We start from the raw sequence: 12500 nt of genomic DNA, 5'->3' as shown, positions 1-12500 counted from the left end.
TCTTGTATTTCAGACAAGGGCCGGAATGATTTGTTAAATCAATTCAGTCTTCGATAAAGTTCACTGCATTGCGTCTAAATTTTCTTAGAATCAAAAGACAATCATAATCCAAAAACAAACTATTGCACAACTTCACACATTCAGTCTGAACTTTCATACAAACAGAGGCACAGGACAAGCTTCACCGGTAGTAATTCATTTTGATGATATTCTTAATACTGTCAGCAAGTTTTCACCTGACAAGCCTTTTTGAAAGGAAACAAATTTGCGTATATTAACTGCATACAATACAGATAGTACATCAAAAAGACATCCTTTGATTGCTACACATGAAAAAAAATATAATGCATGGAGTAATCATACACGACTAACATTTGCAGCACTCTTAACACACTTCGAGGTGCCAACACACCTTGGTTGTAAAAATTTATATCTAGATCTCAAAGTTCGGTCTTCTTGCCTTTCTTTGCCTTGCCCTTGCGGTCATATCCATTCAGTTCATTTGTGGAATGTTGGGCAATGTACTTGACGAAATCATCAAGTTCCCGGCCACCCTGAGGAGAACAAGTTTATATTAGCTTGGTTTAACTTCTGGGCACTTCCAGATGTAAATTATTTCAATTCTTAAATTAAGAGCGCTTACTTCCAATTTCAATTTAACAGCAAACAGGGGAGGCTTTAAATCAATGTTTTTTTATAGTGTTTATATAAACTCGTTTACTTACATTGTAATTCCTTGGAACACCACCCTTAGGTTTCCAGAAGATAGTTGGGAAACCTTGAACATTGTACTGAGGAGGAACATCATTGGCAGTGGCATCCATTTTCACGATGTCTACATCTTCGTCTTTCATCTGCAAAGATATTTTATTAGCAAAAAATATTATTGTACTTTCAATACATGCAAAAAAAAAAAAAAAGGTGTAATGTCAAAATCCTAACTTACCGCCTCTCCTAGCTCATCATAGGTGGGTGCCAATTTCTTGCAGTGACCGCACCAAGGAGCATAGAACTCAATGAGGGCATCACGCTCATCGCTGACAACTTCATTGAAGTTCTTGCCAACAGCAACAGTGACAGGGCCATCCTGAGTTGGCACTGCCTCAGACTTGAGATAAGGTTCAAGTTCGCCAGCTTTCAGATTGGTGAGGAAAGCCTGGAGGTTATCCATTCTATGGACAGAAAGAGTGGGTGAGTCAATGGCTACAAATGGCAAGTAGATGGCTACAAATTCACAAATTCTCCACACCCTCCGCAAAATAAATAAATAAATAAATAAATACTTACGAAAACTCCTCCTGCATGACAAACTTTTGGCCCTTGGCATTACGTGCACAAATCACTGGCTTGTCACCAGAGACATAATCAAGGCCATACTCATTGATATCATGCTGGAAGTCATCCTTATTGGCAACAGCAAACTTGAAGTCTTCAGCAAAATTTTGTGCCACCTGTGGACACATTGCAACTGTTAACTATAAAAGGTCTAATCTTATATTAAAAGCTATTCACTTACATTTTCCAAGTATTTTTTTACTATTAAACTACGAAGTCTTACCTTGAGGACGCGGTTACGCCAGTAATTTGTACCCTTAATATTTTTGATGTAATCAACATTGTAGTATGCAATCACAACTGGAGGCTTGAAATCCTGAGCAGTGTCTTGTGTTAAGTGCCCTACCAAACCATGGCTGCAAAGATAGTAATAATAAACATCTTGGAAATAAGAGTAGTTCATAAACTTGCACCAAATCAAAATCTATTGTATTACAGTTTACAAACATTTTAGAACCAACAAGCTACACCAGCCATTTGGCTAAATATTAAACAACTGGACTACATTAACACCAACGCTTATCAATGGATTTTTTCCCACCCATCTGTGAAAACAGTAGCTTTAACCTGGAAAATGGGTTTCCAGTGAAAGTAATGGAATGTGTATTAAAAAAAAAAACTACTTACAAGTTCTTCTTGATGAAAGACTCAATCTCAGCCCTGTCAGCTGATCCCTCAAACACAACAGAGGATGGCTCAAATTTGTTCTCAAGGTGCTTTGGTCGGAAGAGCACAACCACATCGCTGTAGCCATACTTCTCATTGATGGTGGTGTCAAGGGAGTGTCCAAAACGGATAGATTCCCTCAGCTTATCAGCAGCCTTCAAGAAAGCATCTGAAATTCAAGACTAAATAAAGCATCATACAATGTTTAAGAGACAGTATACATTGGAAGTAAATAAACTATAGGAAGAAGGATGGCAATGTGTTGTAAGAGCTATATTAGAAAGTATTCCAAATGAAGCCAATGGAATGTACATCATGCAATAAAATACACATTTTCCTGTACAAATAAAAGATTTTCAATTACAGCTTTAGTGTCAACACTAAAAAATAAATTTGATGTTTCAGTTAAGACAGGTTCACTTATTTAGGAAAAAGCATGACATTTAATTACAAGATTAGGAGGATTAATACCATTTTAACTACTTGTTTATGATCACATCTCATTTTAACTTTCCAACTTTCCTGAACATCTGCTCTTACCTAAAGCAACAATTCCCATTCCCTTTTCCTGGACAAAGCATAAATCAAACACTTAGTACATTACACTGGCAGCATATAGGTATACAAACCTTTAAGCTTTGAGTCTCCACCAAAGTAAACCACTCCAACTTCAGCAGCACCAAGGAATGCTTCTGCAGCCTCTACAGATGTCAACTCCTTTGAGGCTGGGCCCACCTGTGACCTCATGTACTTGACAATACCACCTAGAGGGGGGAAAAAAATATTAAATAATGAACGTACACCAGGGAAGGAAAATTAACTCACTATAATTGCACAACGTGTAAAACACTTACTGGCATCTCGTGGGCCATTGTAGTCTGTGGAGAGCTCTCCTCCCTTGAAGATTTTCAAGGTAGGGTAGCCTGAAACACCAAATCTGCTACAACTGTCCTTTCCGTCATCAGTACAATCCACCTGAAATGGTTTGTTTTTTAACCTCCATTCAAATAGTAAACAAAATCAACCTGAAAATCCAATAGCATTTGATTTTACTTATGCCAGCAATAACTGTTCTACATGTAATAAGTCCTATCTTGCAACAACTACTAGGATTACACATGCACTGAACACTAATATTAAGAAAATTTAAATTATGCAAAATTTGACTTAGAGCCTGAATACATGCTTACAGAAGGCAACTTAACCATCTTTTATCACAAAATACCCACTACTTTGTGCATAAGTGTCATTAACCCTCTCTGGACGGGTCAAAAGTCCCAAAGCCGCGGGCAGGGTACAGTATTGTGCAGCCATTTATTTTATTTAGGATAATATTCAAAAAAGCCCCGGCATTGGGACATTCAAGGCTGGAATGCCCCCGTCGTAAGTGGGTTAAGATGGGGACTAGATAATTATCAAGTTTGATGAAGAAAAATGTTAACTAGCTTAAATATCTTGTTGCAAGATTAGATATACAAGACATGGATGAAGTGTCTGCAGTAGTTATTCTTTCTGATTTCTTTGTCAAAAAATCAAGACAATGTAACTATTCCAATAAGAATAAACTGCAAAGCCACCTTCACTAAAAGCTCTGCAGCTACAACATACAGGAGTCTAAAGTTTAACTCTTTAAATGGGCCAGATGTACACTGAAGAGAATCTAGCATAAAACTTCTATACAAGACCTATATCTCTTGAATATTATAAAACTGAAAAGCTGATAGACCTAACAGTGCATGTTCCCAGCATCAATGGGTTACAGTTCACTTTTTTTTTCCTTAAGTAGCTAGCTCTCCATGCATGTTTAGTCCGATTCAATTGCTAGACCATACCAGTTCACCCCGTTCCTTGATTATTTTGACTTATTATTTTCTAATCCATTGATGCCAGATGACAACTTCTCCATTAGCATACTTCAATTGACAATATAAATACTTGTAACCCTGTTGAATCGGGTAGGTGAATAGGCGCTCAAATGAGCACAGCACCGCACAGGAAAAATTCTTACTCATTATCTAGCCAGCAGGAGTGGCATTAGGAAATTAAAAACACCGGCATCAATGGGTTAATATTCAAATGTTAATTTGAAAAATCAAGGAATGGGGTAAACAAGATCAGGTAGGCCTAGTAATGAATTCTATCAACTATGCACTTGGATCTATGTAAAAAATAGTGCATGGATATATATATTCATGCATTATGGTATCAATCCATAAAGGGTATTTTATTTAAACATTTGATATGGTGGACCAATTAACCCAAGAGCTGCTCAAGATGTGGGAATCCCTGTGGTGTGCAAGTCTGATAAACTAAAAGATGTAGGGAGCAGCTGCCCCAGACCTACAGACTGTATGTATCAGATCAAATACCAAAATTACTTCAATAATTCTTAGAGCGATAAATTAGAAAACATTTTAATCCATTTCTTCTTAATCTGAGCAAAACATTTGCTGCATACAACCACTGTATAAATTGATACTACATAATTTTAAATGTTCACTTGAGAGGGGAAGCCTGCTGTCTTCTGAAAGCCAAATGCTCAGTGAAAGTAACACGGCTGCTGGGGCACACGCTAGGGGTTATCAAACACTGCACAAAAGATTTTTGCCTTGCATTTAGTTCATTGCAGATATACACTCCAAATTAATTTATTGAGTTATAATGAATATGATTTCCAACTATAGTTAGCCCTCATGATAGTGATTTTAATATTTTACCCTACCATTTGTATGGTTAATGGTGAAAAAACCCTTAAATGGTGCTTACACCAGAATACCCTGCTGTCAGAAGGACAAATGGAAATAAAACCGATCTACCCATATATTCCGCTATGATTCAAATTGGAGATCTGTTCACTAGATGCATGTCCATTTCTGTGCGAGTGACCACCTGCCTTAAGCAAGTGTACCAGCTTGTGTAGTCCAGGAAGGCTTCCAATAAAAAAAAATATTTTCAGATGTATTGAACCAGCAACACCTTTGGCTTCATTAAGAATCCTGTCCAAGGGGATATATATGAACTTATTACCCATTTTCTTTAACATATGTACATGCACACATTAGGGAGTCCCTAAATAAAAGGTTAGTGTTACTTACAGAAGTTGTGTGTATATCAAGTGTTACAACCAAAATCTCTTCAACACCAGTGGATGAAAAAATGACCCTTAAGCCACCTAAAGTAACATTCAATTAAAGATAGAGGATTGCAAACTCAATGCAATATAGACAAGTATAATCATACCACCACCTGTATATTTATAGTAATGGTAGTACAAATGTGGTCTAATTTACTTTTGGCCTTATGAAGGCTAGTTACTTTCAGTATGGTAACAAGACATCATAAATTCTACAAATCTAACTTAACTACCCAGATCAAAGTTTCTTAGCATTCCAGAAAAATATCTAAGAAAAGGGTTACAAAAAATCAGCAAGTTTAGACAATGCCAACTTCACCTTAATTTCCTAAATCTTACCTTAGCAAGGTAGACAGGGGGGTCATTGGCCTTCAAGGTGGAGGATGCCTTCTCAAACTCGGGCTTTAATCTCTTGCAGTGACCGCACCTGAAAGTAAAAATGCTTTGAAGTGCCTGGCAGAAACTGGTGAAACCAATCCACTTTTATACCATAAACCAGGTTAATGCTTCCTGGTATAGTGCTTAGTTGTACTCTTGGCTGTTTAGCCATATTTTGTAAGGAAATTAAGCAATTCATAGAGGGGAAAAAAAATAAATAAAAGCATAAAACATGGAGAGAGTACCCCTCAAGATATTCTTTAACTAGAACTGAAGGTGACCAAATAAGGACAATGAGCTAGGTTGATCTAGAGAGGAGAGAGGGAGGAGGGGGGGGGGGGGAAAGAGTAGAGAAACTCCAATCAACCCATTGCGTACGGGTGTCATGGCATACATGTCAGCACCGATTACGCCTAAAGTCACGTCCACACCGCCGAGCACTGCCCGTCGGGCACGAAGGCTTTGCCCTTGTACAAGCAGTTTCAGCAGGCAAACTATCAAACTGTCCGCTCCCAGCACCAATAGAGGGCAGTGGATCGAGGTCTTCCGTCACTGCCAAACGCACGAGATTGCGGAACAATGTTTCATTTTCCTCCTGCAATTCACTTAGGATTGTCACAGAGCTACCCATTCTTTCACGTCTCTGCAACCACTCCCGGCACCAGACACGTTTGTGATCTCTTTTCTTTTTAATGCAGCCACCAATTATGATAGAATACAGTGCTATCTTTTTTCTAAGCAAGGCAGCTTCTGCAACATATTTTGATTTTTCCCACTCCGTTAGTCCCTCATTGTAGAGCTAGAGCCATTTTTGTATTTTGTTTTTGTGTGTGTTTGTGTTTTTAGAAATTTATATTTGTCATATCACAGGCTCCATCAATTCTGCAGTTAACTAAAATTGTAGTTCAGGGTCCATAAACATTTTTTTTCTTTATACTCGATGTGATAAAAGTATTGCTGTTTAGGGGAGTACAAAAAGCATCTTCATTTTTTCGCATGAAACTTATAACCATCCAAAATGAAGAAGTAGGGAAGATGAAGGAAATCTGTGCTTTTGACAGTGAGTGCCATAACAAAAGGCATCCATACTGGCACAGGGGCACATTGTAGGCATTGGGCATGGTGCGAGTCGCCTTCCTCCTCTCGTTCTGCCTGCACATCTTTCATCTGCGGTACTTTAGAGCAAGAGGTCGGCAACCTGCTATGTGCCATCACTCTACAGAGATGGTGCTTGCTAGAGACAGTAGATGGGTGCCATTCAAGGCTCTCTCTCCTGCTGGTGCTAGGAGAAAGTGGTGCCATCTAGGTTTTGTAAGGGAGTTGAAAACCATTTTGCTTAGTATTATGGCAGTTATAATAATTATGACTACAATTATCAACATGACTCACTCATTACTTATAGTACAATAAAATAACAGTGATCTAAAATACCCGAAGGCCATGACGCCCATTGTCAGGCAAGAGGTCCTGTGTCATGTATGACGAAAAAACACGTCATCCATCGTTAACGGGTTAAGAAACGGGAGTCAATGCTCACAGTTGAAGCGTGCAGTCATGAGATATGGCTGTAACAGCACTAGCTCCAGAGCTACAGGTTTCCAAAGTCAGCCTAAACTCACATTTTATGATGGATTTATGGAAAAATAGTTTTTGGGCTAGTCTGCGCTACCGGGAGGGCGGAGAAAACCCTTTCCCTTCCCTCTAATTTTTGCCAGGTGCCGCAAATGTCATAGACCACCCGCCTTGACGACCAGTTAGGTCGTTAGGCGCCCTGTTGACAATGGGTTAATGCGGGTTGGGGAGGGGAGGGGAGGCTAGTAGTGGTTCTGACTGGGAGACTGGAGGACAAATTACTTTTAATGTCGATAAATATTCAACTACGACTATTTTGGATTCACATTCCTACTTTTCCCCAGCATGTAAGCATGTATATAAAACCTGGGCAGATTAGGGTTCAAGACCATTCCACAAAATACCAATCTAATGAAAATTAGTAATTGCTTAATAATGGTTGTATATTCATCTAACAAGCTTAGCACTAAGTCTAGACAATAGTAAAATATTTTCGTTTTAACTTTGATATCAATGGACGACTTACGATGTATCGTGTCGAGATCAGCTTTAGGCTATAGAAACCAATTGGTAATATTGGTAATACAAAGATCACCAAAAGTAATAGTATGACTGCTCACCTATAATATATGAGAGCTTGAAGATGCAATAAATAAACTGGAATAGTCTATAGTCTATTCTTGCAATGCAGCAACTACTCTCCTAAACAGCTAGCAGATTCTTAGCAACAGTGTAGTGGGGACTAAAGCCAAAATTATGATCTGTGTAACTGCCTCAACATAAGGGCATTCTGCTGTTTACATTGGTTTCCCCTTGTTGACCCAGGTCAAGAAAGTATTTTCTATAAATTGACCAGAGTCCATCGTTGTGTTCCCACGCCATGTTTTATACCATTCTCAGTGTCTTTCACATACAAACTGTCTTGTCTGTACTCAAAATGATAATCAATGATTAAATGCAATTTAAGTATGTATGTACAATAATTATTTGCATGGATATTCAAGATCACTCGTCTATCATGTATTTTGTTCCTTTCCTTGTTCCTCAGGCCATAAAGGTTGCCTCTGGCAAACAGCCTGTCCCCTCTTGTAACCATCTTTACTGTCATGTAATTTGAACTACAGCTGATCCTTTCACAAATTTAGCCATTTTAGCTTTTTTCAAATATTTCTAATCAGATCAGTAATGGTATAAATATAAGCTTGCACTTAAAATGTTTACACTTTGGTAAATTTTCCGAATACCGCCGCGTTACGAAATACCACAAAAGTGGTATCGATGTATTCCTCTCAACCTCTACTATTCATATATAGTGAAATTAATGAGCGCTTGCACCCCTGGACCCCACAATCTGGGTCTCTTTTCTTAAGGCCCTTCGTGCTACCTCATCCTACTTCGGGGCATATTTCGCTTGCAAAATCTTAAACAATTACCTACCTAACTTTGCCTAGTTTTGAATTAATCCCTAGCCAAAGGGGGGCTTTGCCCCCCTCTGGACCCCACCTTTTTAGGGCACTTCGTGCAACATACCTTGGGCAAGATATCCCGAATCCACCATCCTCGCCCTGAAATTCAAACATGGCTGTGTTTACGTATTTACGGATAGTAGCAAGCTGTGGACTGGAAACCCCCAAGGAATTACCTGCATGTGCTGTTATGTTCTCTCAACAGATGGCGCAATATTCCCCATTATTTACAGTATAATTATAGAGTGCCCTCTATTGAGTGGTCGCGTCACCATCGGTCCTAGTTACCTATCCTGAGGAATATATAAGACGAAGACTCAGTTGCTGTCATCATGGCGCAGTGTGAGGGTTATCCGCGTCGCGGCATTTTTATCTACAGGACTAATTACGCATCATAAGTATCACGAAGTGCCCTGAATAGGGGAGATCCACAGGGGGGCATAGCTCCCTCTTCGCAAAGGCTGACTTCAAAACTAGGGAAAGTGAGGTAGGTAGTTGGGTTAAGGTTTTCGTGATACCGAAGTAGCACGAGGTAGCACGAAGTGCCTTAAAAAGGGGGGGTCCAGGGGGGGGCAAAGCCCCCCCTTGGCTAGGGCAAACTTCAAACCTAAGCAAAGTTAGGTAGGTAATTGGTTAAGATTTTGCATACGAAATATGGCCGGAATTCATATTTTACCCCGCAATTTCCCTGATCTACTTCATGCCCTCCCCTACTATCGGGACCCAGATTGTGGGCTTCAGGGGTGCAAGCGCTCATTAATTTCACTATATATGAATAGTAGAGGTTGAGAGGAATCCATCAATACCACTTTTGTGGTATTTAGCGACGCGACGTTATTCGGAAAATTTACCTACACTTTTCCTGCTCCATTCACACTCCTGAAATGGAAAAACTTGCCTGATACCATCTGGCCTGACATCTACAATCACTTAACCCACTCACGACGGGGGCATTCCAGCCTTGCATGTTACAATGCTGGGGCTCTCGAACGCATAGGCCTAAATCAGTTAAATAAACGACGCCGTAAGGCGTCACCCAGCAAACGGGCCTAGAGTGCGCAGTACCATAGTGTACCACCCGTCGAGAGGGTTAACATACCAAGATCTTCCAAATGATTTTTTTGCTTAACACTTGAAGACATGTTAAAGATATTACTTGTAACAACCTTAAAGACCAATAGTTGGGTCTATAACTAAGGTACCTAATCACAAAAATTTAAAGTTTTACAAGTTATTTTTTATATATATATATTTTTTATACAGGTAGTAATAACTTCTGTATTTAATATATCTTAAGTATACAAGTTCATATGGGAAGCTTCTAATACCATTGTTCACCTAACAATGCACTAACTTAGAGCAAAGACCACATCAAGAAATGCCATATCAAGTAGAAATGAGTACTTTTGGCAAGTATCAGCTGATCAAAAGTGGTTTAGGTTTGCCAACTCAATGGTCACATTTAACAATGAAATACCATCTTTCTAAAATGTACCTAGATGTGGTTTGCTAACCACTGCTGTAGCAGCATTAAACTGGCTTTAAATTTAAGGGTTAATGTCTAGAATCAATCCATGACAAAAATTCGTACCGATGTTTTCTTAAGGTGTAATGTCATGGCCCAAGATCGTGTGCATTTAAGTAAAATTGATTTTACAATTTCAAATTTAAATGCAGAAACAACTCCCATAGACAAACTAGGAATGGACAGCTTCCAAAAAGACTCGGTATTCTGGATTTCTATACCAGGCAGGTGGCACAATAGATATTGAACAAACAATTCCCATTTCTAGTCTGCAGTTATCATTAGAAGTGCTAGTTGATTGAAAGCACACCAATTTCTAAAAAATCCAAGTCTGAAGTACAAAGTGCTGAAAAAGGGGGGGGGGGTGCAGGAAGGGGAGGAGCTCCTCCTTGGCTAGGTCTAACTTGAGTTGGTTAAGGTTTTAGGGGTGGGGGAACAATACTATCTGCTGAAAATTGTAGCCAGGGACAAACACAATTGGGGTTTTGGTGTGTGTGATATGGGGGGGGGGCAGGTGAGTAAATGACTTTTTTACAGAAGACCAATATTACTATGTTTGATTAGAGAGCCTCTAAAGGATATGCTGACAAGTTATTCCTATCTTACCTGGCACTTTCTCTGGAATACTTCATGCCCTCCCCACCTATTGGTTTTAATCACTTGTTGGGTTGCTCCAATTAAAACCCTTTTAGGAATTAAACCCAAAATGAAACCCTCGAAACCAAATTCAGTTGGTTTTATTTTTATTTATTTTTTTTATAAATGTTAAATTTAATCCTCTCAATAAGGATGAAAGCAAGTGCATTTGAAATTGGGCATGCAATCCTTCCACCTTGACTCCTACAGCCGTATTCTATAACGTTTTCTGCGTGTCGTGGCCATGTCATGTTCATGTTATGTCCATGTCGTGTTCATGTAACGAATGCGGTATTCTAGGACGCAAAAGCGCGGCACGTTCGCGTCAACTGCTTCAGGTTTACCAACCGTTCCAAAGTCAACCCACTTATTAACATGTTTCGAATGAATGGCACTGTCCACACGACAAATTCATAAGAGAAACTACAATCATAGGTAGCACTAACATAAGATAATTCAATTTTGGTATGAATCAGTCGTTGTACTTGTTCCTAGTTAAAGAATTGACAACCATTTCACGAACGCGCTGTTGGTAATTCACTCTACGCTCGATCAAAACAAACGGGATGTGAGGGACCGTGTGTTTATGAACAGATCTTCCTTATTTTATCTTTGTATATACTGTACATATATGCGCATTTTTAATATATCATGCATATCGATTTAATGTATACATATTTCATATAATTATATGCTTTAATTTTACGTCCCTGACTACTTTTACCATTCATTTAACTTCACTCTCCTTCGAAAAGTCCGCTAAAAGGTAAACAAACTCAAAATCAGCAGAGAATCCATGTTTTCCTAAAAGAGTTTGTAATCCGTGTCTAGGACAATGATGCCTAATATAACCAATATAGGTATTACTTTTCAAACGTAGTATGCTCATATGAAGTTTTGGTAAGAAAAAGTACAGTAAAAATATGATTTTTTTGACTCGTGTAACTATCGTGACAAGCCTACCCCCTTGCCACGGAGTTTCCACGATTGTTCCAATACTTTCCACGCATTTGCCACGAATTTGCCACGCTTTTGCCGCGAACCCGCGCTTCTAGAATAAGAATCGCGGCATGTTCATGTCATGTACACGGCGCGCATAGGGACTTAGAATATGGCTGCTACACCTATCAAGCTCTTACGCCAATTACAAGACCCGGCCGGAATCGACACCAAGTTCCATGCAAAATTCTCTAACCAACATTATCTTCAAACCATTACCTAAACAGATTTTACTTTGCACACTTCCACCTGCCAAAGCCCTGATACGATGGCATGTTGCAAACGCCTCTAGAATAAACTGCATAAGGTATGCAGTATACGGCATACGATGCTGCAATAGAACATGCACAAGAAACTTCCGCTCCAACGTCCCTGCAGAAACCCACATAAAACATCACACCTTGAATCACGTAAAGATATAAAATTACAAAACAAACAGTAACTTACAAAAATCTCCATTCACGAATAGTAAAGAAGAGCTTCGTTCGAACCAGGTCCTACAACATACGAGCCAGGGTCAAACGATACAAATGAGAGCAGCATAACGAGAGAGCTCTCTACCTGTTATCCTACATACAAAATACTTTTAATGCTCTGACGGCCGCTCGCTTGCTTACCACGGGGCGTAAAACATGACGAGGACCGTGTCATAGCTGGCCACTTTCCCGTCGAAATCCGCGTCGTTTAACTGCAAGACATCGTCGGCCGACGCAAAAGCCACGAGGGCAAAGAGTAGTATTAACAATCTCGTAGCCATGATTTTCTTTTCTTCTTCTTCACGCTCTGTCGT

The 12500-nt window shown here is 39.3% G+C and overlaps 1 protein-coding gene across 1 annotated transcript in view; it reads right to left on the bottom strand.

Annotated features, from left to right (window-relative positions):
• ERp60 (disulfide-isomerase A3) overlaps positions 1–12500 on the bottom strand; it is a 12763-nt gene that overhangs the window by 226 nt on the left and 37 nt on the right. Inside the window, exons 1-10 of the mRNA XM_043024273.2 lie at positions 12328–12500; positions 5474–5561; positions 2856–2976; positions 2631–2765; positions 1963–2170; positions 1559–1691; positions 1288–1451; positions 947–1172; positions 726–854; positions 1–554 (exon numbers count right to left, since the gene is read on the bottom strand). The exon at positions 1–554 is cut by the window's left edge and continues 226 nt beyond it; the exon at positions 12328–12500 is cut by the window's right edge and continues 37 nt beyond it. Coding sequence (XP_042880207.2) covers positions 441–554; positions 726–854; positions 947–1172; positions 1288–1451; positions 1559–1691; positions 1963–2170; positions 2631–2765; positions 2856–2976; positions 5474–5561; positions 12328–12467 — 1458 coding nt within the window. The 5' untranslated portion in view covers positions 12468–12500 and the 3' untranslated portion in view covers positions 1–440. The remainder of the gene's footprint in view (positions 555–725; positions 855–946; positions 1173–1287; positions 1452–1558; positions 1692–1962; positions 2171–2630; positions 2766–2855; positions 2977–5473; positions 5562–12327) is intronic.

Source organism: Penaeus japonicus, unplaced genomic scaffold, assembly GCF_977035675.1.
Source record: "Penaeus japonicus unplaced genomic scaffold, GWHDUDI00000001_assembly GWHDUDI00000025, whole genome shotgun sequence".
NCBI classification, from domain to species: domain Eukaryota; kingdom Metazoa; phylum Arthropoda; class Malacostraca; order Decapoda; family Penaeidae; genus Penaeus; species Penaeus japonicus.
Note: the sequence above shows the minus strand (reverse complement) of the source record. Positions and strands in the feature narration are given on the sequence as shown.